Source organism: Myxocyprinus asiaticus, chromosome 19 (genome assembly GCF_019703515.2).
Source record: "Myxocyprinus asiaticus isolate MX2 ecotype Aquarium Trade chromosome 19, UBuf_Myxa_2, whole genome shotgun sequence".
NCBI lineage: Eukaryota > Metazoa > Chordata > Actinopteri > Cypriniformes > Catostomidae > Myxocyprinus > Myxocyprinus asiaticus.
In genome coordinates this window covers 36,751,968-36,777,828 of record NC_059362.1, presented here as the reverse complement: position 1 = coordinate 36,777,828, position 25,861 = coordinate 36,751,968, and the positions used below count along the sequence as shown (strand labels likewise).

General features: G+C 35.9%; 1 protein-coding gene across 6 annotated transcripts in view; it reads right to left on the bottom strand.

Moving 5' to 3' along the window:
- The window catches only part of adgrg6 (adhesion G protein-coupled receptor G6), a 54,558-nt gene extending 29,987 nt beyond the window's left edge, over positions 1–24,571 (bottom strand). For 2 of the 6 annotated variants that reach the window (XM_051645148.1, XM_051645149.1), the window contains exons 1-4: positions 24,263–24,569; positions 18,963–19,051; positions 4,119–4,472; positions 1,705–2,325 (exon numbers count right to left, since the gene is read on the bottom strand). In XM_051645148.1, the coding sequence (XP_051501108.1) occupies positions 1,705–2,325; positions 4,119–4,472; positions 18,963–19,051; positions 24,263–24,264 (1,066 nt within the window). In that variant the 5' untranslated portion in view covers positions 24,265–24,569. Of the gene's footprint in view, positions 1–1,704; positions 2,326–4,118; positions 4,473–18,962; positions 19,052–24,262 lie in introns of all 6 variants that reach the window. The other 4 variants (XM_051645147.1, XM_051645151.1, XM_051645150.1 and 1 more) reach the window with 4 other exon arrangements.
- Between the last annotated feature and the right edge of the window lie 1,290 nt (positions 24,572–25,861).

Genomic DNA, 25,861 nt, shown 5'->3' with positions numbered 1-25,861 from the left:
TTGAGGACTGCTGCATTTTCAACAGAAAATGTACACATTTCTTTTAAATAAAATGTTATTTACAGCCTGATTTGTGGGTAGTAAAAGTCCAAGATTAACTGAGCAAGGTAAATAGCGTATATAATCTATACGATTTTAGCCTTTCTACTTCCACGAGAATGAGCCGTTGAATTAGCCTGGTCCCCTTTTTCCAAAACCTTGCACTCCAACAGTTGAGCGTTATTGAGACATCATGCAGAAAAGTTTGTTAAAAATAACAGCAGCACAATAGCACCCTCAACTGACAAGTGTTATTATGAGCAACATGACATAAAAATGCCAGTAAGCCTCAATAATTTGCTAAAACTGCAATACAATGAGAACGCGCAAAATGATTGGCAGGTCGAAAGCGTCAATGTCTGCGATTCGCGGACACATTTTGTTTTGTCAACAACATTGCTGTTTTCAAAGTCTACAGCTGTCACAGAGACTGGTGAGATATCTCAGGGCACTTATTTCATTAATATCTTTCAGGGAGTAGGAACATTTTTTGCATACCTTTCCATGAAGAAAATCGCTTACACCACCTTTAACACCTTCTTACTGCCATTGGTCCACATCATTGGTAGGTGTGACCTGGAGCTCCACCTACCTTGACACCGACAGCTCATTCTGTTTATCTTGTAGGTCAGTCAAAATTAGTCAGCAAGAACACACCGGCGTGTTGAGTTATTAGCGAGCTGGTGCAAATTTACCTACAACTGTACGATGTAGAGAAATTTCCAAGACCATGTCATATGATTTTTTGTTTTAAGTTGAATTCGTCTACAAAAGGAATCAACTCTCCTCAAATACTCTCAACTGCCCATTCACTCATGTGCCATCTGCAGTGAAAGCCATTTACACATCTGCCCAAAGTAAGCCTATCGTCATTCTTTTGTCTTTTTTCTGCACATTAACACTTTCATACATTGATCTTTGCAGCAGTATCAGTGTCATCATAATTACAATAACATTACAATATTCACGAGTTTCTTGTTTCGTGTTAAAGCGACAGTGAAAATATTAGTGCATGCACAATCTATAAATTGTTGTGAAAAGATGAACAGTTAAGCTTAACTTCGTTTGACGCTGAAACGTAATTACCTTTCCGAAAACATACTTTAGAATAATTGTAATCAGAGCAGGCACTAATATTTTCAGTGTCGCTTTAACACAAAACAGGAAACTTGTGAATATTCATGTATGCTCCACCCAGTCCAACCGAAAATCTCAGAAACCGAATATTTCAGAACACTGGCGCATATTATGGCTGCGAATGTTAGCGCTTTAGCGCCATGAATTCAAAATGTAAACAAGACAAATAAAAATGTTCTACTACATACAGTTCTACTAGAATGAGTCATAAAGTCATTGATAACATTTTAATATCACATTAGTTAAAGTTTTACATGTAGCGTCCTCATATTTAAATGCTCCTCTAAATGCCTCCCACAGCAGCGGGGTGGGTGTCTGAATGTTCTGAATGTATACCGTTGCTCGGCTGTTTAGAACTTCTTTTTACCTCTGAACGAAGAACAAATAAGAACTTTTCCGGAAGTATATTGAGGCCATAAGTGTGTGACACATAGACATCCTCAACTTTTGTTGGTACAGTCTTTGCAAATTGAAATGAATCTGTCATAAACCAACTTTCACACAATAAAGCTGAAATAGTATACTCACTGCAGCTGAGTGTGCTGTCAGTCTGTGTGTAAGTGCTTGGGATGGTCCAGAAGCCATGATCCCAGTCGATGACGTTGCCCTCTACATCACAGGTGAGGGCAGACAGCTCAGTGTAGGCCATGGCATGATCCCACAATCGGAAATTGTACATGAAACCATCCAAGTTCTGGTCATCCACACTGACCGAACTTGACCCTTTTCCTCCGAGCTGGAAGAGTCCTTCACTCTGTATGGTGTAAACCTGAGAGGCTGAGCAGGTGTTGGTTTGATAGCGGCCTTCAAAATACACTGCCACAAGCCCAGAGGACTTGGTCCAGGTGAGGCAGATGGGCTTCATGCTGGAGCTGATGTCTGAGCTGGTGATCAGGTTATTTACAGAGCAGTAGGAACTGCCTATGAACAGCTCCATACCTCTCACTGTCTTCTCAAATGCTAAAACGGATATCCCAGCTGCATCAGTGTAGGTAAAGATGGTCTCGGTGCTCTTTGTGGCAGTGCGGGCGATCTCAAAGCAAACGGTAAACGCAGTAAGTGCAGGGAATTTGACTGAATTGACCACTCTCACTACATTCTTGCTGATCTTTGGAATAGTGACCTTCTGGTTCCTCAGTGCCACTGCTACTGCAAGGGCAGAAAAATCATAAAATATGACAATGCATGGTTAAAACTAAATGTTAATGCTTAAAAATAAATGTGGATTAAGAAATTTTTCAAAGTTATTCAAACCTTGCAGTGATCTGCCAATTAATTGTAAAAAATAAATAACTAAAATATTAGAACTTGTTAATATACACTATCTTGAATTATTATTATTATTATTATTGGCATATGCCACCCCCCCCCCTTCTAAATTAAACAGAATTTTGTGAGGCTTATGCTTAAAACATATTCTCTTAAGTCTTATTATCTAAAATAATTTTGCTTCTCAAGATACTCAAAATTGTTTTGCAATTGAATATGCAGATCACAACAAGGTTGTCAAAACAATTTTTTTTTTTGTATTCGTATTGGCTAAAGAGGGCAACAATGAGACAGGCGAAATTCAAATATGACACAGAGTAACTGTTCCATACTAATATGACATCAATTACTATTGAGTAAAATGCTAAAATGTTTTAAATCCTCCAGGTTTGACAGGAAGACCATATTAAGAAATCATTCTAGGCCAACCTTACTAAACTTCTTCCAAGTAAGACTGCCCTATTTCACTGCCCAGGTTAAAGCACCTCTTTTAAGTCACATATGCTGACATATTTAAGCATAATGGTGCTCCAAATTTGGTTGTAGTTTGCGTCTGTTGGCTCAGTTTTGCGTTAATATGAAAGCCACAGCCAATTTGCAATGGAAAAGTAGACCTCCAGTTGTACTGTTTGGATTCAGGATGGCTTCTTCATGATGTTTCCTTCTGTCTACATTTGTGCTGCATATACTGACATCACCACAGGTCATGCCATAATGTTACCTGAGGTCTGACGCCACTGAATCATCACAGAGCCAACAACTGGTTTACAATAATGAGCTTGTTTTGAAAGGCGTTTCATTTTGTTTCATTGTGCTTTAAGGCAATACAAAGCAATGCAAAATGTCTCAGCAAATTTCTATGGGTATTTTAACACCTGTTACCTGTTTGTTGCAATGGTTACAAATACAGGTAACTGGTATTTCTTTGGAGATTGTACTGTATGCATTTCCAATGCAACAGGCAAACAAATTTGTGTCTGCCAATTTACAGATGCACCCATGTTGCTTGGATAATAAGCTACACCAAGATAAAACAAGACTTTTTTTAATCTTCTGATGTGAATTGATGGACTTAGATAACAGTGCACCTTCTGTCATGTTTTGTTATTGGACACATTAGATACAACTTGGCTGAACAAACTTAAATTTGGTGTGACTTTATTACTCTCCCCTTGCTTCAAAATCTCTGCAAAAATGTGTTGCACATCTCCAAGACTCCTGAGAGAGTGAAAGAAGTTTTGAAAAAATAACTCAATATAATTAAATGTTTGTGATTATGGTCACAAGAATGCAATGAGATGGTAATGATAGGGGATAGGGCGGTGAAAGGCAAGGCAATATGCTGTGAACAGCTGTGAGGGGAAACAGTGCAGTAGAGTTTAGCATTTGCAACCTTAATAATGCTGATATCTATGAGATCTGATGTTTATTAACTAAATCAAAACTTTGTGCTCCAGCTATTGTGCTCATCTGGAATAGCTATCTGGAGTTTATCTGTTCTTTTGAAGGAACATATAACAAAACCATAGCAAAACATAATTAATCGCATCTCACAAAAAAAAATAAAAATAAATAAAAAAATGAAGCATAGAAATAATAAATATATAATAAAATTACAAAAAACTATAATAAATATGTAAACAGATTGAGAGCTTGCCATTAATTAAACATACCTTGCTTGTAACTGATATGGAAGCCTTTCTTTTGGACACTAAAGTCTGAAATAAAGGAAACCTCCATCACATTGCCAGTGGAGTTGAGAGTTAGTCCATTGGCTGTTAAGCCGCAAAATTTGACATCACTTGTGCCAGTGCTGACGACGATGCGGTCATAGATGCAGCCGTGCGCTTCCTCAAGCTCAAAATCTAGGAAGGTGATTTGCACTATAAAGCCAGCTGGGGCCTGTATGGTCCACTTGCAGGCCTGACTTGATGGGTAGTCAGAGGGGTAGCAGGGGGAGGTGAAAGAGCCCTGGGAGTCGGTGAGCACCACATTGCAGCTGACGCTAGTCTGGCAGCTCGGTGCTACTGCAATTAAACAGGGCACATGTCACTTTACTTTGCAACACAGAGGCGGGGGCGAAGGACAGAGGTATTAGCAGAGGCCAAGGACAGGACAGGAGTCAGATGACAGGAAAAGGAGTTCAGACAGTCATCAGGTTAGTGCATCGACAGGGACAGACAGGGAGGAAAACAGATTTAGGTTTATCTGCCCTGCATCTAAGTGAATGGGGAAAATTATCAAGTCTGTTCAAGATGCAGTAAAATCCTTTACAGCGCTTTTCCAGTAAAGACAATCAAAGCCCTATTTGGATGGGACTAGTTTTCCCTGGGGAGGTAAGGGAAATTCGTGTTCACAGATTTACCTTCATCTGGTCCGAATTGAACATGTCTGTATTCTCACACAGCCTTGGTAAAAAAAATAAGAGCAAATTTCCAACTGTTTTTCAGATAACTCGGGTGTGTGGGGGTGGGGGGTCTTCTTTAGAATAAAAAAATAAATAAAAATAAATAAAAGGTCTTCTGGGGAATATAAAATATCCTTAACTTAGAAAATAAGAAGAAAATGGGAATTAGGAAGAGTTTTATTTCTAAAAATGTTTTGTTAATCTGTCCCCAGAGTATTATTTATATATATATATATATATATATATATATATATAAAAATTTGTTTCACAGTGCTTCTCATTTATTTAGGCTAATAAAATTCCATAACTAAAGCTAAATTTCTTGTTGCTTTTCTTGGTACACCTTCTTTGTGAACTATCTGCATCCCATCTGACATAAAGAAAATTAAATCAATACAGAGAATCCGATCACGGACTGCTATTAACGGCCAATGTAGTAACAGTGTAAGGTATGATCCTCATCTAATTAATTATTTCAAGGAATACAAAATTTGTGTCGAACCGATATCCAAATATTTAGAACAACATCTGCCGATACTGATACAGTAGTCTAGTGGTTCTGTTTTTTGATGCTATACTTTGTTTCAAATCACTGATAATTAATTACACAAATGTAATTATTAACTGGTCTCAGTTATAAACAAAACAATAAAACAAAAGGCACATTATTTACTCACATTAACATTCTTAACTCACAATAAATGAATTATCTCTTATAAAGTCTCTTGTTAGGCTCACAGTAAATTTATAAGATATCTTAATTGTTTTAATTGTTCTGATCTCAAACTGACTCTAACACTCTAAATGAATTCTGAATGATAAAGCCTGTCCCTTTTTAGCTGAAGCAGCCTTCACTTTACCTTTCATATTCCTTGCTGTGTCGAGCTCACTGAGCACTTTATTAGGAACACCTGTACACCTATTTATTCATGCGATGATCTAATCCGGCAATCGTTTGGCAGCAGTGCAATGTACAAAATCACACAGATATGGGTCAGGAGCTTCAGATAATGTTCAGTTAATGTTAATCAACCATCAGAATTGGGAAAAAATGTGATCTCAGTGGTTTCGACCATGGCATGATTGTTGGTGCCAGAAGGGCTGGTTTGAGTTCTTATGTAACTGGGATTTTTATGACAACAGTCTCTAGAGTTTACTCAGAATGGTGCCAAAAACAAAAAACATCCAGTGAGTGGCAGTTCTGCAGGCAAAAATGCCTTGTTGACGAGAGAGGTCAACAGAGAATGGCCAAACTGGTTCGAGCTGACAGAAAGTCTACGGTAATTCAGATAACCACTCTGTACAATTGTAGTGACCAGAATAGCAACTCAGAATGCACAACACATCGAACCTTGAGGCAGATGGGCTACAACAGCATTAGACAATGTCGGGCACTTTATTAGGACCATAGTGTTCATGATAAAATGCTCAGTGATTGTATATAAGTCTTATTTCAGAGGGTTTCATGATGCAAACATATAGAGCACATGACCTTTTATAATGCCCACATCTGGAAAGTAGACACTTCCATATTTCTAAAAACAACAATGAATATTGCTCAAGACTCTTTACTGTCATTTAACCCATTACTAGACTAATGAAATATGTCCCCCCACAATATCCTCAAGTATTCCCTCAAACCAACTTTGGGATAGAAAGAGGGAAACTCAGGGAAACTTCAATGTACTGAAAAAAGACTTTGCTTAGAGACAATGGCCTCTGTTCATGCAGTCCCGAAGATTACAGAAGTGAAAACCACAATACTTTTTGGCAAATTGAACAACGCTAATGGCAAACTCCCATTGCAGTCCAATTAAACTTTTCAAGTGGCACTGACTTTCTCAGTTTGATTTACGTAAACAAACAACACTGACAGTTACATTTCATAACATGTCCAAACAGTCAAAAGACATTTCCATTGGGAATAAAAAAAATAAGAAACAAAAAGGACGTCTTCATTTCAATGAACTATGTTGTTTAAAGACTGACAGTGCATTCTCCATTCTCCTAAATCACATTTTATAGCATTTTGTCTCTGTGGAATAATAATTTTTCCCGTCCAGTAACAATATTGTTGAGAACAAAGAATCAAATTTTCATGTATAAAATGTTAAAGCTCTTTGGATGAAACATCCAACAAAGCATAGGGCTCCACTTGTGGCAATAAAAAGCTGAAATTGAGTATTCCTTGTCGTTGGCTTTAAATTCACAGGTAACTCTTGTGATCATCCCTTTGGAGAAACAGGAAATTTGGGATTTGATGGCTTTTCACAGATTCCAGGTGGGGAACAATAAAGTTCTCCTCCTTAATCCTGAGAACTCTACTCTAACAGAAGGATAAAGGGCATCCACCCTGGAAAGAGTAAATTATTTTCCATTTGTCGGGACAAAGCCCAAACCACAGATTGCGTTAGAGTCAGGATAGCACTCACTTCAGAGACTGGACTCATTAGATGCCTTGTGCTCACTAGAGTGGACAGTTGATACAGAGGTTGGATTTCAGACCATTTATAATTCTGACCAAAATGTCAGAAAGTCAAAACCACACACTTTTCTCTTTTCTGATAAGTGGAAGGTTTTGTTTGGAAGAAGTGGTCACATATCTAAAAGCATGAATAGAATTAGAACTCTAAAAATGTGCAAAAGATTGTCTTATAAGAAAGAAATTTATAGCTGACATGTTAAAACAAAAATGGCACTGATATAAAAATGCAAAATAGTATTTTGTATGCAGTGAAAGCTGAGATTTTCATACAGACTGTCTCTAAATATTCAACGCAGTGTACACCCACTCCTCAAAATGCAGCAGGCCCACTATAACTACGGCCAAATCCACACTAATCCGTTTTCGTTTGAGAACTCTGTTTTCAGTTCCCTAATGTCATAATTTTCCAATGTATGCAGTAATGCTCTGTTTTCAGTGGAGGAAAATGTTATTCTAGTGTGTTTGAGAGGCGTAAACATAGCAAAATGAAGGTGTTTTCAAACGCATTAGTGTGGATGAGGCCTTCAAATGTACATTTTGGAATTTGTTTACTTTCTAATAAATTTGGTAAACCTTCAGTAATCAAACATGTTTTTAACACCCTGAATAGTCAGTCAATGGTATTGAGCAATGAGCAAAATATTTGCAAATGGGTATTGCTACAGCATCAAGTCCTGAAAATGTAGGGCTCTATTTTCATTGAGAACGCAAATCACAAGTGGGCGTGGGTGGGAGTGTTTGCGCTACCTGTGTGTGTATGTGCGCAAACTGTGGGTGCATTGCATGTAAATGAAGTGGCACAAAGTGCAATTTGCAGTTTTCCTGAGAAATAGGTCATTGTGCTAAGACGTTTCAAAACCACCTCTGTCTTCAGCGCAAAGCGCAAATTTCTAAATTTAGTTCCTACATTTGCAGTTTGTAGATTCCACTAGCAGGTGGCAATAAAGTTCATGTCCAAACTCTGAAAATAATTATGTCCCTGACAATAGCCGTGTTAAACTATCTATATGTCATGGTTTATTTTTCAATTATTGTTATTATGTTTATAATTATATTGTATTTATGATCTAATTTGTATCAGTATTTTTTCCAATGATCGACTGCAAAGTGGGCAGGTGGAAGATGTTGGAGAATGTAGAAGGTTTGGATTTGGTATTATTTTTTTAATGATTTTGATTATATTTTTGTATCGTTTGAAGTGTAATAAGAATTAAGAAATATTTTTGGTTTAATATTTTAGTGTTTCAATAAATGAACTGAATTTTTCAAAATCAAAATCGACCGATAGAAGTGTGTCCAAAAAAATCACTGTTAATAGTAGCCATGATTTTTATGTCAGAAGATGAAAATTATTAATAATACTTACATTCTCAAGTTATTTAACAGAGCGTAAATCCAAATCCTAACAAGAACCACATTTTCCATGCGTGTAAAAGGAGTGTGTCACTGTCATAGATATATGCCTGACATTCTTTTGTTAATGTACAAAAGAGGTAAATCCATATGTCTATTCTTGAATTTATTGCATACAGTCCATTTTTACACTACCAACTTCTTATGAATGTGTGTCTTTGTTTTTATTGCTTGTGCTTGAGGGAATGGGCTATATAATAGGATGCAGACGCTGCAGAATAACCTCAGAATAAAATGACACTTGACCCAGCCGATTAGCGATTTGCACGCAAAATTTTATAAATTTTTTTAAAAAACTATTTGCCAATTTTTTGGAAATGAAAAATCAGGATTTTTTTTTTTTTTTTTTTTTTTTTATGCCATTTTGGCCAATATATATATATATATATATATATATATATATATATATATATATATATATATATATAGTTTTTTTATTTATTTTTTTAAGTTGAAACCCCACTAAATTTGGTAAGATTTTTCTGAAAACAGGACTTGATTTCTTGGAAAACATAAGAAAACTGCAAAACAAGACAAAATACTTATTAAGACAATTATGTTTGCATTATACAAACTGAACTCAAAAAACTAATGTTCCTTTGCTCTGGACCAGGAAGAAACTAATGCCAACAGACCTGTGAAAAAGAGTCCCCTGAGGTCAGGCTAAGTATGGTCAACACATGTGAACAAACAGTATGTGCTTTTTTTTTTTTAACATTCTGCACTATTCTGAGCTTCAGCTTTTTCTGCAATAGTCTGTACTGAATGGCTAACCATAGAAAATAACAGTAACCCAGGCCCAAACCAAAACTGTCAACACATCACGGTAAAGGGAGTTAAATATGATTTAAAGCCATTTTAACTCCATCTAAAAAATAAACACATGTAAAAGCATATCAGGATACAAATCGCTGTCATACCCCTTTTGAGATAAGCTGACACCCTTTAAAGTCAACAAAAACACTTATTTTGATGAATGCATAACTCTCGCAAAGGTATTAATATGTATCTCTGGCAAAGTGTAATAAATGATTGTTATAGCAGTGATGAACAAGATGAACAAGTTATTCTCTAGAATAACCTCTAAAGGAATAACACAAAAATGTTTTTTTTTTTTTTTTTTTAAATACAAATTTGTTGCTATTTTACAATCCTTTAGCCAGAGTTAGTCTTTCCTTCCCATAGTTTTGTGCCAGGATTCAGGCAAAATTTAAATGAAACTAGATTACTCAAGAAAAGGAAAAGTATGTGATGAAACCCACTTTTGGAAAGCAACTCAGAATTTAATAAAGTACAACAAATTACCTCTTAAGGATCCAAGCTAAACAATCTTTGGCTGTATCACTGCAAGTTGTAAACTGTAAAAAACAATTAGGCTAAGCAAAATTTTCTACATGTACCACATAATTTCTGATTATAATTACTCAATGGAAAGCTAGCAGACATTTTACATGCAAACAACAGATTGTACAGTAAATGTTTAGCAGACATATTTTGTTGCACATACAGTGTGCTGGCATTCTTATTCAGGAGGATCAAATACATTACACAACATTGATGTGACATCAGAATATCAGACCACTCGGCGAATTGGGTCACTGCAATACGTGCCACAACAAGACCCCGTCAAAACACCTTGGACAGAAAATGGTGGAAAATTCATAACAGTTGCCCGGCAAAGACAAGAAAAAAGTTAAGGAAAAAAGATCACTCTTTCCGCCATCATGCCTGGATTTTAAACAAGCAAAGGAATGGGATCAGCTTTTGACAAGTGGCCTCAGAGTGTTTTGCTGAGAGGCTGAAATCACTGTTGGACAGAATCACACTTCTGGAATATCCTGCTGTTTTATAGATGTGTACAAAGCTGTCAGCTGGTGTTACGTAGTGGGGCTTCAGTAAAAAGTGACACGTCCAACCATGCCACTGTGTTTGTGAGTTGCTACTGAGGCCACACCTTTGACCTGACACAGTGTGATCTAGTTCTTAAATCCAGAGCTCTGCTTCCCATAAAGGACATCTCCTCTCAATGTTCTGCACTGCATCTGTCAGCAGACCAAACACGTCACCTCCCTTTTTAAATCAATTTTATTCACACATACGAAACAAGATGGATTACTCTTAATAATCAAAGGTTATTTACTTACTAAAGACTTTTGCTTGTACTATAGTTAAAGTCCCTTAAAGACAAGTCATGTTGCTCGACGGCCATTGTGGTATTACCACAGGGCAGTTGATTCCATTCATGCAAGTACAGCTCTCATCTTGAATGGAATAAGACCCAAAATCTCCAAAATTGTTCAACAAGATTATGCTCAAATAACATATTTCAAATTACAAATAAAATGCGACAGCAACACTACCATAAATGGTTCTTCTTTAGCTTAAACCACACAAAAAAAATTTTTTTCAGGCTGGTCTGACTAATGCACTTCCTAGAGTAAACAAACAGGCTGGCAGATCATCCGTTCCTACAGCCGCTATATTTAGCATTGCGATTTCTCCCATTCACATGTATATGCAGCTTGGTTTAAACCACCAAGAAGCATGCTACTATACCTATATTTCTGCAAAATGATTTTTACATCGCTCATTCTACGTACCGTGTCCTGGTGAAATTAAATTCAGAGGCGCTAACGTATCGCTTCCTGGTGAAATGAACTCTAGAGGAGCTAAAACAACAATTACTTTTATTTCAGTTGACTAGGGTTGCAACGGTATGAGACTTTCACGGTACGATAACCGTCTCAGAAAATATCACGGTTTCACGGTATCACGGTATACGGTATTACACAATTATTATTATCAGTTACAATGACCCTTAAAGGAGTGAACAAACGCTTTATTATAATTGAAACTCGAAACCATTTTTTTTAATGGAAGTATGTGTAGAAAAATAAATAAAATACAATACAATGAAAATAAATACAATAAACAGAATAAATAAGAAAGCTAACAGAATTATAATAATAAACCGAATTATAAACATGATAAAAAATAGCATGAAACTATAACATGTTATATAACTAAAGCATGTTAGTTTACATGTTAGCATAGCATGTTAAATTAACTACTAAATGAAAAATTACATCAGCTGTGTGAGCTTTTAAAGTAATGTCCTATGATTATTAACAGGCTGTGTCTCGTTTGGAAGGCTGCATGCAAGTTAGGACGCGTCCTTTGAAGGCTACAGTATACCGAGTGTCCTCCTTTAAACAAGCCTCGTTTAAACGAGACGGCCTTCGTAGGACAAACGGAAACAGAACGTAACATGGTTGCTATGACATCACGCCACTCTTTAACAAGCGCGAGCACTTTGAGTGAGAAGGGAACAAAGGCCCTTTAGAAGGGAATGTATGAGGTACATTTTAGGAGAGTTATAATGATGTAAAGAGAAAAGAAAATAGATTTACAGGTGTACTTTTAGTCTAATATTTTATTTTAATTATACATTAATATAATTATACATATTATACACTCTGAACACGTCTACTGAGGTACTTCGACTTGGGAATTAACATTCCTTGCGTATGAACATCATATTTACAGACAAATTGGCGTACATTTCTTTAGACATTTCCACTGAAGCAAAGAATTGTGGGTTGTGAGTGCCCACGAAGGATATAACCTTATGCATCCTCCGAATTCCCGTGAAAGAAGGTTGCATTCGAAGGCTGCATTCGAAGTTTCCTACTCGCTTTTCTGAAATGAGACAGCCTCGATGACGTATGCGGCCGACAAATGTGACCACTGGAGGACGCATCCTTCCAAACGAGACACAGCCACAATTAACATATACTGTAGGTGCGCGACAGCGCAGCCAGACTGCTCCTGTCTGTACTTTTAACTCAGTGGTTCTCAACTGGTTTTGCTTCAGGACCCAGATTTTACATTGGAAATCAAGTGGCGACCCACCATAGTAAAAACGCAACCTGTATTTAATGTATCCTGGGTCGCATTTCCTTTTATGTTGCATAGTTTTTTTCATGGTTTCAAGTACAAGGACATGCATCGAGTAACATTATTTTTGTTGTTGATGTCAACAACAAAAGTGACAGGAAGTTTTCTCTCCCCCCTTTTAAAAATTGAAGAGCATATTTACTTATATGAGCTCATTATTATCCCGTTTGTTTCCTAATTTCAAACATAATTCAAAGAGAACATACATATTACACAGGAGGAAAGGCTCCTCATAACCATGGTTAGGTCAGTGTAGCTAGTCTTAAATAACAGTAATAATAATAACAAATTATAGCATTTATGAAAAAAATAAATACTAGCTAAAACTCATCTTGAAACTTTAACTACAACTGCCACTGTTGATATAAAATGAGGTCTAATTGATTCTACCTTTAGATTATTTCATATGAAACTAACATTTTGTCAAAATACAACAGTTACTTTTACTCATGTAAAATCATGAAAAATTTTGTAAAGGTGATTATGTATAATGAAAAACTAAATAAAAAATAGCGCATAGCACAGTGTTGCTCTTTTCCTCCTTAGTGCTGTTTGGCATGTCAGAGCTGCCTACTGTTTGAGAGGTTCGACCTGACTTCCTCCGTAATGCTTTAAACTAGAAAAGTCTCACTAGAATTGAAATTAGTCACATCAGTTTTGAGGTCTGCGCTCCACAATATCGAGGGAAGCCCAATAGTTGCACACGCAACAATCGGTTGCACACGCGCGCCAGAGAGTAGGTCATGATCGCGAGCTGGTTTAGTTACACTCGTGCGAAAGTGCAGATGAGAAGCCTTTAGCTGATTGCGAGATTATCAGTAAATCTGCCTCAGCAGTCCTAAATAGGCTATCACTTGGGCGGCCGCCGAATTATCTTCAATGGGAGAACCATGGCATTGTTCTTTCCCTGCTGTCCGCGACCCAGTCCGAATAGACCTGCGACCCACCAGTTGAGAAACACTGCTTTAACTCACACACACACTCACTTATGTCAGACCCCATCGCCTCGCTTCTCTCTGACATTTTCTCCGCTGCATGTGTGTGTGTGTGGCGCAAGTTGACGAGTCTGACAGGCAGATGAGGAGGAAAGTCAATTGTAAAAGGGCAGATTAACAGTTCATAAACACTTGTTTTTTAATGCGCTATATTATGACATAAAAACACCTACTGTAGTGCATGACTTTTTAACATTTGCATTACATTACCAACTACATTTAAAAGCTTGTTTAAACATGATTAAATTGCTCAGTAGCTTAACTGATAAAGCGTTTTGCAATTGCGATGCAAAGGACTGATGTACGAGCCCGCAAGTTGCCACGTGAGTTGAAAGTGTCATAAAGGCAACACAAAATTACGTGCTTTCTTCAGCAAATACGTTTTTCATATCACATTTTCTGAAAATATTGGTTAGGTTAATGTTAAGGTTTAGGGTAGTGAGGTAGGTTTTGTTGATTTAAAACTCTGTTTGGCTTTTAGTGCCACACAGTGGCTATTTTTCATCAGATCAGACTCTATATACAAGTGGCCCATCTCCTCCCTTTATAATGTCTTTGGCTGTAGTTTCAAACATACATCAACATTGGAGTGAAAGTAATAACAACGCTTGTGGAAAGTAATAACATGTTAGAACAGCATAATTGTTCCCTCATTTCTGGAGTGTTCCATCCATTGTCATCATCTCAAACTCCAATCCAAAGGAACCAGCTGTATTCTTATTCATGGTGGGGGAGGGAAAAAAAATAAGGCGCTGATATGATGGGAAGTGAAAGTGACTGTCATGAGGTGACTGCTGATGAAATGAAGGTCAATGAAAGAATGCTTGATTACACAGCTTTGATCTGAAAATGTACTTCTAGAAGAAGGCCACTTTGGAAAGATGCCAAAGAATGGAATGTCAGATACATGGATCTAGGGCTACAAAGACCTGCAAGATTAAAACTAGCCCTTTCAGCAGCGCCACATTTTGTGAACACTTTAATCCTGAAGTTTCTTGTTTCGCTCACTCTACTGGCAGTTTACCTGTTGTCTACATACCTCAGGTGTTCTTAATTAATCTGTCATGGGTTGTTTAATTGCTTAAATAGTTCACCTAAAAATGAAATTTCTCTCATTATTTACTTACCTGACTCATGTTGCTCCAAACCTGCATGCAGTTATTTTTGTCAATGGAGCAAAAAATTTAAATTTTTGAAGAATCTTTACACAGCTCTTTTCCATACAATGACAGTTCATAGTGACCACCTCTGTGAAGCTCCAAAAAAAAAAAAAAGAAAAAAAAAGCACCATAAAAGTAGCCTATATGACTTGTGTGCCACATTCAAGATCATTTTATGGTTTCTTTATGGTGTTTTTTGTCATTTATAAAGCTTGAAATATGTGGTCACTATAAACTATCATTGTAAAGAAAATAACTTTATTGCAAAATGAAATGATTCATTACACGTATTGTGACAGGATCGAGGTAAAATGTCCACTGTGTGGTGCTTAAAGCGAGTTAAATGTTCTCCCAAACAGATGAGGTTTTAAAGGTTAATGCTCTATCGAGCTTTAAATAAATAAAACCGACATCCCTACACTTAACCTTCAACCTAAACCTAACCAATAGTGTCATATAAGCAAATGTGAGGTGAAATCGCAATTGCTAAAGCAACCATGTCATATTATGGTGCTTCTATAACACATTCAACACGCGTTGCCTTTCAAGTCATGCGCTGTAATAAAAGTGTTTTGATGTCATAAGATAGCATCGTGCTAGGAACGGAGCAAAAAGTATTTGTTTATAAACTGATAATCAGCCATTTTACTCATGATTCCAGCCACATAAAAGTCATTTTGCAAAAATGTAGGTACAGGAACGTGATTCAATGAGACCAGGTTGATAAAATGTCTTCTTTTGTGTTCCACAAAAAATAAATAAATAAATAAATAAAATAACAGCATATAGGTTTGAAACAACTTTAGGGTGAGTAAATAATTTTGGGTATACCTTTCCGTTAATTGAGTCCATAACTTTATATCTGAGTCTTTGTATATATGTGTGCGAGCAGATCCAGGCAGTTTCAAGACTATATGGCAGCACAAACCATCAAAGATTTGCTTTTAAAAGCACTGTTCTACATCTTAGGTCTGGTATTTTTTCTACAACAATCCAGTGGGAACAGAGTTTAAACTCTAAAAACACATCCACACTCAAAAAACTATTTTATCTTATTTTTAAGATTTATATTTAACACATTTCAATTTCATAACAAAATTCCATCAAATTGAATAGTGTAAGTTTTAACAAAATTAAATGAATAAAACGTAAAATATTTCAAAAATATTGTATTTTATTAAAGATTACTTGAATCAATTTGATTAAATTGTGTTATAAAATGGAAATGCGTAAATCGTAAAAAATGTTTTTTTTTTGAGTGCATGAGCAGAAAGAAGACTGCTTGGCTTACAAAGGGCACAGCATGGTCGAAAATAAGGGTTTTCCAAGAACAAACATATGACACCCTGTTTGTACATTTCAATGTGAAAACAAACAACAAAAGCATAATCTGAAATTATGTTCAAAGGGTTTGTTCCCTCATAAAGGAATAGTTCACCACAGTTCATCACAGTTCAACACAGTTCACCCACCTTACGCAATCCCATATGTGTATGACTTTCTTTCTTCTGCAGAACACAAAGATTTTTAGAAGACAATTTCAGCTCTGTAGGTCCATACAATGCAAATGAAAGGTGACCAAAACTTTGAAGCTCCAAAGAGCACATAAAGGCAGCATAAAATAATACATACCACTCCAATGGTTTAATCCATGTCTTCTGAAGCGGTACAATCATTTTTGGGTGAGAACAGCCCAAAATGTAACTCCTTTTTTGCTGATAATTTTGCCATTGCAGTCTCTAGGCATGATCGATCATAATTTCAAACTCGATTCCACTTCCTAGCATTTGACTCATGCGCAAAGTGCAAGATGGCGCTGGGAAGAGTAAACGAGCTTGAAATCATGATCGCCAAGGAGACTACTGATGTCAAGATTTATAGTGAAAAGAAGTTACATTTTGGTCTGTTCTCACCCAAAAATGATTGTATCGCTTCAGAAGACATGGATTAAACTACTGGAGTCTTATGGATTACTTTTATGCTGCCTTTATGTATTTTTGGGAGCTTCAAAGTTTTGGTTACCATTCACTTGCATTGTATGGACCTACAGAGCTGGTCCATACAATGCAAGTGTTTGTGTTCTACAGAAGAAAGAAAGTCATATACATCTGGAATGGCGTGAGGGTACGTACATGATTTTCATTTTTGGGTGAACTATCCCTTTAAGTACCACCACTACATCTGGTTTTAATGACAAGCCTTTGCGCAGGGACAGTAAAGATTCCCTCTCTGGCATCTGGTGTCTGTGGATGCTGTTTACACAATGTGACAAATCAGATGTAATCAACAAGATATTTAATCAAGAATTTTTCAAGTTTGAGCAACATTTGATTTAGACGTGATTAAATGAGGCCTGGAATGCTCCCAAGAGAGGCGTATTATTCTGAAAACCAAATTTGCTTGAAATTGCTTTTGGCTGTATCTACGTACCAAACATTGTTTCGTTATTTGTTTTCAGTGAGGCTTCATTCAAATGAAATTAATTCTTTTAAACTCTTAGTTCCCTTGGTTGTCTATTGCTCAAACGATTAACACACTTTCACTGATGCTAATTTCCAGCATTAAATTAATGTTTGCTCTAAACCATTTCTGACAGGCTGCCAAGGACTGTAAACGTTACTGCTTGGACCAATATAACAGTACGTACAATTTAGGCGAGCCACGGTATGCGACTAATGTTAAAAAACTACATGCTTTTCATCTGCTGACTGAGAACTTAAAAAATTCAGCAACGATAAAATGATTAAGGATTCAAGTGGTCAGTTTGAGCAAATACAAGATGTTTTAAAGGGATAGTTCAGCCAAATATGAAAATTCTATCATAATTTACTCACCCTCCTGTTGTTCCAAACCCATATCACTTTCTTTCTTTTTAGGTGAACACCAAAGGAGAAGTTAAGCAGAATGGTAGCCTCAGTTACCATTCACTATCATTGCATGAAAGGAAAATGCAATGAAAGTGAATGGTGTCTTAGGCTGTCAGTCACTAACATTCTGCTTAGAATCTTCTACAGCTTCATTTTCTGTTATAGCATAATTTTCTGTAAAGCTGCTTTGAAACAATGTGTGTTGTGAAAAGCACTATACAAATAAAAATGACCTGACTTGACTCCTTTTGTGTTTCACATAAGATCAAAAGTCATATAGGTATGCAACATCATGAGGGTGAGTAATATCCCTTTAATACCACCTCTGAATAATAACTCAATCTCAGAGGGGAGCTGTCATTACATGGATTAGGTCAGCTTTACAAAAATCACTAAAAAGGTTTTGCGTAACAACTGGCCTAAAAACAGAAGCAGGCATGGTAAAGAGTTTAGACAGGCAATGCATGTTGTGAGACCACTGAAAGAGCTTGCAAGATCACAAATCTCTCCCTTGGGTATAGTTTTAATCATATGCAGTCTAAGATAACTTTTTAAAATCTTTCCTCAATGAGCTCATTTTAGGATGAGGTAAATCTGCACAACCAACATTATTGTGTCATTTATTTGGACTGAGATGAAAGATGTTTCTCGACAGACACATTAATCCAATGTGATTTACAGTGTATTCAAGGTAAAGTATACATTTGATCAGTCCATGTGTTCCCTGGCAATCAAACACACAACCTCGACATTGGTAGCACCATGCTCTACCAGCTGAGTTACAGGAACACCAAAAAATGTTTCTTTTTTTAATCTGCCTTCTCAAGAGTTTAGATTGCTCTATTAATGCTGCGTTCTTTTTTACTTTGAAGTTTGACATAATGCAAACACAACAAAAAGCATGTAATGAATAAAGGTGGATGAAATGTAAGAAGAAATGTAACAATATTCTGTTCTAACCAAACTTGAGGATGTTTTAAAGGAAGGTTTGAAACATAAACACACATAAACGAAAAAGAGATCTACTGAAATATGCCAAAAAGCAATTGAAAATAAGAGAGGAGAAATTAAATAGGGTGAAAGAAGTTAATTAATGAGATGGAGGCAATGTTGATTAGCATGATGAGTAACATATACATACATATCAGACCACCAGAACAGTAGTTTACTTTTCCTCATGCCAGACTATTTGCAATATAATATTTTATTTTAATAGGTGTATTGCTCCTTTACCTGAGGTCGGAAGGCACATCAGCAGCAGGATAACTGGGAGAATCTTCAGGAACTTCCATCTCCACCACCTACTACTGAGGAACGAAACCCTGCAAAACAAATTGAGCTAATTATATTTTGAAACAACCACAACTGAATACTTATTTGCTATTTAATATTGTGCAAATACAAGAAAACCACACGTTCACACTGGGAATAGAGGTTTCGTTAAATTGATTGTAGTTAAGGCTGGGATTGCAATCTTTGACGCAACTGATGTTGAAAACACACATTAAATGATTTTTTTACATAAATTGTACCAAAAGACTCATTACTCATAGTCATTGCCTCTAAAAATCTTCGTATACAGCTACTGGCATAAACTTTGTTTTCTCTCTTTCTCATACATGGGAGAACAATATCTTTATTCATTCTGATGTGTCTATAATTTGAGAGAACTTTGAAGGTTTAAATGAAGTATTCGTGGCATGGAAACAACTTTTTTTTTTCTCAAAAGAGTGACCACAGAAACTCAAATGCTGTCTTGTTACATAATCACTAACTGTTCTCCCATGTCAGAGGTAATAAGTCTCCTGAAAAATCAAGGATGGTGAGGTTTATACAACAACTCCTAATGGGTGCACCACCATTTACAAAGCATGACTTGAAATGACGGCAAACAAATGTTGGGAAATGTTTGCATGATGCATGTATAAAAAAAGGAAAAAGTGTGTATAAAAATATCTAAAGTGCCAATGCTAAGATAAACAGAGGAATTCCTTCCATGAGAAGAAATGTATATATATAAACAGTACAGTACAGTATAAAAATGTCTAAAATTCAGAAAATACAAATGCTTAAAAACTCTATTATTTTCATTTTCTTTTGAGTTTTTGTGTGTGTGTGTGTGTGTGTGTGTTTGTATAACCCTACAATTCACAAACTGTCAAATGCTTTTTCTATTTTTTACACTGCAAAATGGGTGGTTTTCATAGTAAAGGCGGATACTCAAATTATACTTAAAAGCAATGACTGCACACAAAAACCTGTATTTGTACCAGAATGGATTACTATGTTGGTGCTTCAGATCCACAATATAATGGACCGTATGGAGCATCGCCCAGGTGTCCCTGTTCTCATTCTTTCAAAAGAAAGGGTGTGCTGTTCTAGCAGAAGAAAGTGACACAACAGCATCTATCAGTGTCAAAGACCTCCGATTTTTAATGGTGCCGCGAGTACTTAGAACTTTCAATCTGCAAGTAGCATGACAGAAGTTAACCTTTAATTGCAGTTAACTCATTAAAACAATTTTTATTGAATTAGCAGAAACAATTCACAAAAGAGAGCAAAGCAAATTCAACATTCTGAGAACACTTTCATCCAAGCTCACACATTGTTGGCTTGCTGCAAGTTCAACAATGCAAGGTTTAGAGTGTTACTGAAGTGAAAGTGGGCATTCAACATTCAACAAGATGTAAAAAATAAAGGTTCTTCAATAGTTCTTTCCAGCACCTCAGGTTCACCAAGGAATCCTCTTACAGTAAGAACCATTATTCACTGTATAGGGTTCTTGAGTTAGCTATGGTTCTTTGGAGATTTAAAAAGTCCTTGATGTTACATTATATGGTCTTCCGATTAGCGCATTGGTTTCTGGGTTCTTTAAAACACAGATAGATGTTTTTCTAAATAAATAGAAAAAGTTCTTTGTGGTATTTAAAATGGTTCTTTTATAGCATTAGGCAGTAAAATACTTTTTGGTAGTAACTGCAATCAAATCGGTTTCATGACAAGCCATAGTAATTAGTAAGATGTGTGAATCGTAAAAAATTGGCAAGAATTGCTAAAAACATCTAACTTTTACTCCCACAAACAAACCAGCGAAAAATATATGATGTTTCCGAAGTTTAAACTCTATAAAGAGATAGTTCACCCAAAAATTTAAATTCTCTCATCATTTACTCACCCTCATGCTATCCCAGATGTGTATGACTTTCTTTCTTTCTTCTGCTGAACACAAATGAAGATTTTTAGAAGAATATCTCATTTCTGTAGTTTTATACAATGCAAGTGAATGGTGACCAAAACTCCAAAAAGCAGATAAAGACAGCATAAACATAATACATCAGACTCCAGTGGTTTAATCCATGTCTTCTGAAGTGATCCAGTTGGTTTTGGGTGAGAACAGAACAAAATATAACTCTTTTTTCACTGTACATCTTGCCATTGTAGTCTCTAGACACGATCATGATTTCAAGCTTGATTACACATACTAGTGCTCGATGCATGTGCAGAGCACTAGATGGCGCTATAGGAAGTGTAATCAAGCTTGAAAGCATGAGACTGCTGTCAAGATGTTCGGTGAAAAAGGAGTTACATTTTGTCTGTTCGCTCCCAAAACCAACCATGACATTGATTAAACCACTTGAGTCTTAAGGATTATGTTCATGCTGACTTTATCTCCTTTTTGGAGCTTTAAAGTGCTGATCACCATTCACTTGCATTGTGTGGACCTACAGAGCTGAGATATTCTTCTTAAAATCTTCGTTTGTGTTCAGCCGAAGAAAGAAATACACAGCTGTGATGGCATGAGGGTGAGTAAATGATGAGAGATTTTAATTTTTGTGTGAACTAACCCTTTAACCCAAACTTAACCATAAAGTCTAAACTTTTACTCAAACCCTAAACCTAACAATGATTTTAAAAGGAAAATAACTTTTGTGTACCATGAAAGAAAGAAAACATAGGGGTTGGCTTTAGAGGAGGGAAGCATATTACAGGTTATTGACATACTTCAGTAATTTGTATTGCATAAAATATGGAATGAGTTGCCATATTTTTTCCACTGACATTACATTTCTTAAAATAAAGTATTGGAAAGGAGGCTAGCTAAAATTTGATGCCTGTATTGTATCGATTTGAAATTCTGTTTGTTGATTGGTTGATGAAAGTCATACCTTTTTCAAATGAACCAAGTAGTACAATGTAGTTCGATTCGCCATCTCGTACAAATTATTATGAGTTGTCATGAGACTATCTGGTTGGGACTCTTATTTTTAAGAGTGAATGCACTAAGCCATGCATCAATTTCAGAACGGATAGTGAGAAATAAATCAACTATATCTGTGAACCTTCACTACAAACCACAATAAGATCTGCAACTGGATTATAACAAACAACTTTAAGCTCTGGTCTGAAATCTGCTTCCAAGAAGGCGAGCTCTAGTGATCCATTATATGAAGTTCATGGAAAAGGAAGATTCCAGTGGGAGATGACAATCACTAGAGACCTCATAAGTTATTTTGCTGAAGACATTATTTGTTTAAGTGGGCATTGTTCATCTGCATTACAATTACAGTGATTAAGGTCATCATTATAACAAATTGATGGAAAAATTCCCTCCATCTGAGACTTGAGTATGTTATAATGAGATTATCACATTGCTTCATTTGATACTATGGTTAATAACATCTAAGTCTGTAACCTTTTGTTGCCAAGACTTACCAAGTGTGTGACGTTACAAGATCCCGTGTGAGCTCCCAAGGTCTTGTTTCATTCCATTCCAAACAAGCAATCCACAAGCATTGTTGAGGATCTCAAATGGGTAAGATAATAGTGATCTCTATTTTCAACCCACAGTGCAGTGGCAGTGGATGCAGAATCAGCCAGCAACACAATAGCTATGGCTCTCAAGTCATATTTTATTAAACAACTGCAAACACGCCACCCATCCGATTAATCATAAGGCCATAATGATGGAATTAAACGTTAAAAGGAGTATTATCCTTTTAAGCAATCTTAGGCAATCACAATTTGCTGGATAAGGAAATCATCTAATATGAGAGGAATTCAAAGGCAACACCCAGAAATAAATAATACTGACAAATCAGAATGCTGCTACATATTTTCATGCTCTAATGTTATTCAGTGCAGCTTTCAAATTGGTGTTCTTCTTGTCACAATAATCAGAATGAGGCCATTTATCTCAACCGTTATATAATATTAATGTAATACATGACATTATAGAAAACATGAATGTTGTTCAGAGTGTTCCTCTAAGAATATGTAAATGATCAGCAACTCAAAGCACCATGCAAGCAGCATAAAGGATTTGATTCATCATGGCAAAAATAAGCTGGAATGTCAGCAAACGTGCCTTATAGTACTCAATGCTAATTTAAGTCTAAGAAACCAGAAAATCATGATGTAAAATAAAATAAAAATAATAAAAAAACATAAAAGTAATAAATACAATGCTTATTTTTTTTTTTTTTTTTTTTTTTTTAATAAGACAAATGTAGTTTTTCTTTGCATTGATACAAACTACTGATAAAGTACAAAAGTTAAATCTTTAGAAGTGATTGAAATGTACATCAACAGTTTTTAATTAAAGCCTACTTCCCTAACTTCAGAGACACCTACCAAAGCTGTCAGCACTGTACAGGTAAATTGGATATTCATCATTCTCTCATTTTTCTATGACATCACCTGAGCTCATCTCATCTAATGAAATAAGAAATTCTACATTTAGCTACTTCGTGATTGTGCTTTAAAACCAAGTATGCTATCTACCTAGACAGTATCCTTCTTGGGCATCAAATGAACGTTCCAGCATTAGAATCAACGTTCTGTGCGCGTTTATAAAGTAAAAAAATAAATAAATAAACAACAACAACAACAACAACAACAACAACAAAAAAAATAAATAAATAAATAAAAAAAAAACGCTTTTAAGGTAGGCAGCTCACTGGGTTTTGAGACAGTCTATGAAAAGTTATAATTCAAGTTTAGACTTTTTAAAACATATTTAGTTCAGCCTACTGTTATATTTACGGGCATCTAAGAGTTCATGTAATTCCTCTGCGCACAAAATTCATTGTAATGTGACACCAAATACGGGCCCCTCGATATTTTACTGACCCGAGTAAAAAGTAAGTAAAAATATAAAAATGAGCACAAAAATAAACCCAATCGATAAAAGGCTCATATGCACTTTTCATTTATGAGTTGATTACTTATTGGAATATCAATGATCGAAATGGTCATGGTAAAAGTGGAAATAATAATAAACAAATAATAAGAAAAAAAAAGTATGTTCTTACTCTCTAATGGCGTTATTTGTAATGTAAAAAGAGGACAGCTTTAGTTTGAACATTTAAACCCACCATTCTCATGAGGTCAGATTCTATTACCACACAAACTAACGAGAGTTTATTGACAACGAAAGATAAACAAGGGAAACAAAACGATTTCTTTAGTTTAGTTATAGCCTGAAGGTGCCATTTTATAAAGAAACATGAAGAAAGTTTAAAAAGTTAACTTACATTATTTCATTGAAGCTCGTCTCTTTCAGGAACCATTATATCTCTTCCCCAGTCTGAACAACTTGAGAGAACTTTTAGAGGCAGCCCACTATTAACTCTCACGCGCCACGCCACCGGTTATCAAAAGCACATTACCGTACAGAGATATTCTTAAACCGAGTGTAATATCTATTTTTGATGGATGAACCTGTTCACCGAGCTGACAGATGCTGGGTAAAGCGGCAACGACAGTTTACAGACAAAACTGTCTCTGTCCCACCACTGGAGGCAGTTCTCAATAGAGCCCCACCCTTCAGTAAGAGAAATCCCGAGGAGACCCCTAAAATAAAAAAAAATAAAAAAAATAAAAAATAATAATAGGCTACACTACGTTACTACACGCAATTATCATAGTAATAGCAAATGTATAATTACATTTAGCATACAGTATTTTTATTTAAAAATTTTATTTACATGTCATATTTTACATAGCCTAAATTCTTCATTACACATTAAATATTAGGTTACTAAACTATCACTAAACTAGCGCGCGCGCACACACACACACATACACACACACACACACACACACACACACACACACACACTCATGTTGGTGCAGCTATCATTATGATGACTCTCCTCAGGCATAATGATTTTACTGTACGAACTATAGATTCTATCCCCTAACCCTAACCCTACCCCTAAACCTAACCCTCACAAAAAACTGTCTGCATTTTTACATTTTCAATAAAACACCGTTTAGTATGTTTTTTTAAGCGATTTGAATTATGGGGACACTAGAAATGTCCTCATAAACCACATTTATAGCATAATACCCTTGTAATTACCAGTTTATAACCTAAAAAATGTCCTGGTAAACCACCCAAACCCGCACGCACGCACACACACACACGCACGCGCGCGCACACACATTAATTCTCCATATTAATCACGACATAATCTTGTTGTGTGTTTTTTTTTTCAACTACTGTAAATCAGCTGCTATTTCGTTTTTTGCTTTTTTTTTTTAACTAACATTTTAGTTTATATTATTGAGGGGAAAAAAATATATAATTTTTTTTATTTTTACTTATTTGAAAAATGACTTAGAGAAATATTTTGTTCTCAGTCACCCATGCGGCTACTTTGTTTTCAACGTCAGAGAAGATCTTCCGGTTAGATCTTTCTGCAAGTCAGATAACTACATTTGCATGTACCTCAGATACTTACATTTAAACATGTAGGTCAAATAGCATGCTCTACAGAGTCTAACCAATCCTTGTTTGCCACAAGTCCATGAAATGATGTAAAACATGTAATGGGATGTTATTTTGGTACGAAAACACTACTACATGTTTTGCCATAGCTTATTTGGGGCAAGAGCCTGCTTCTTTCTTTGAATCAGATGGAGAGCATGACCCTTTAAGGTTATTGACTGTTAGGTCTTGATTTATTGTGGGTGTGGGTGTGTGAAACTGTGCAAAAACCCGAATGCACAAATTAAATGGACATTTATTATAGGCTAGCTTCATATCAGCCTTTGTTTAAAACTGAGATTTAAAGTGACATGCTTTATCACCACAAGGAACTTGGCTGAGGATGACAATGTAAAACAAT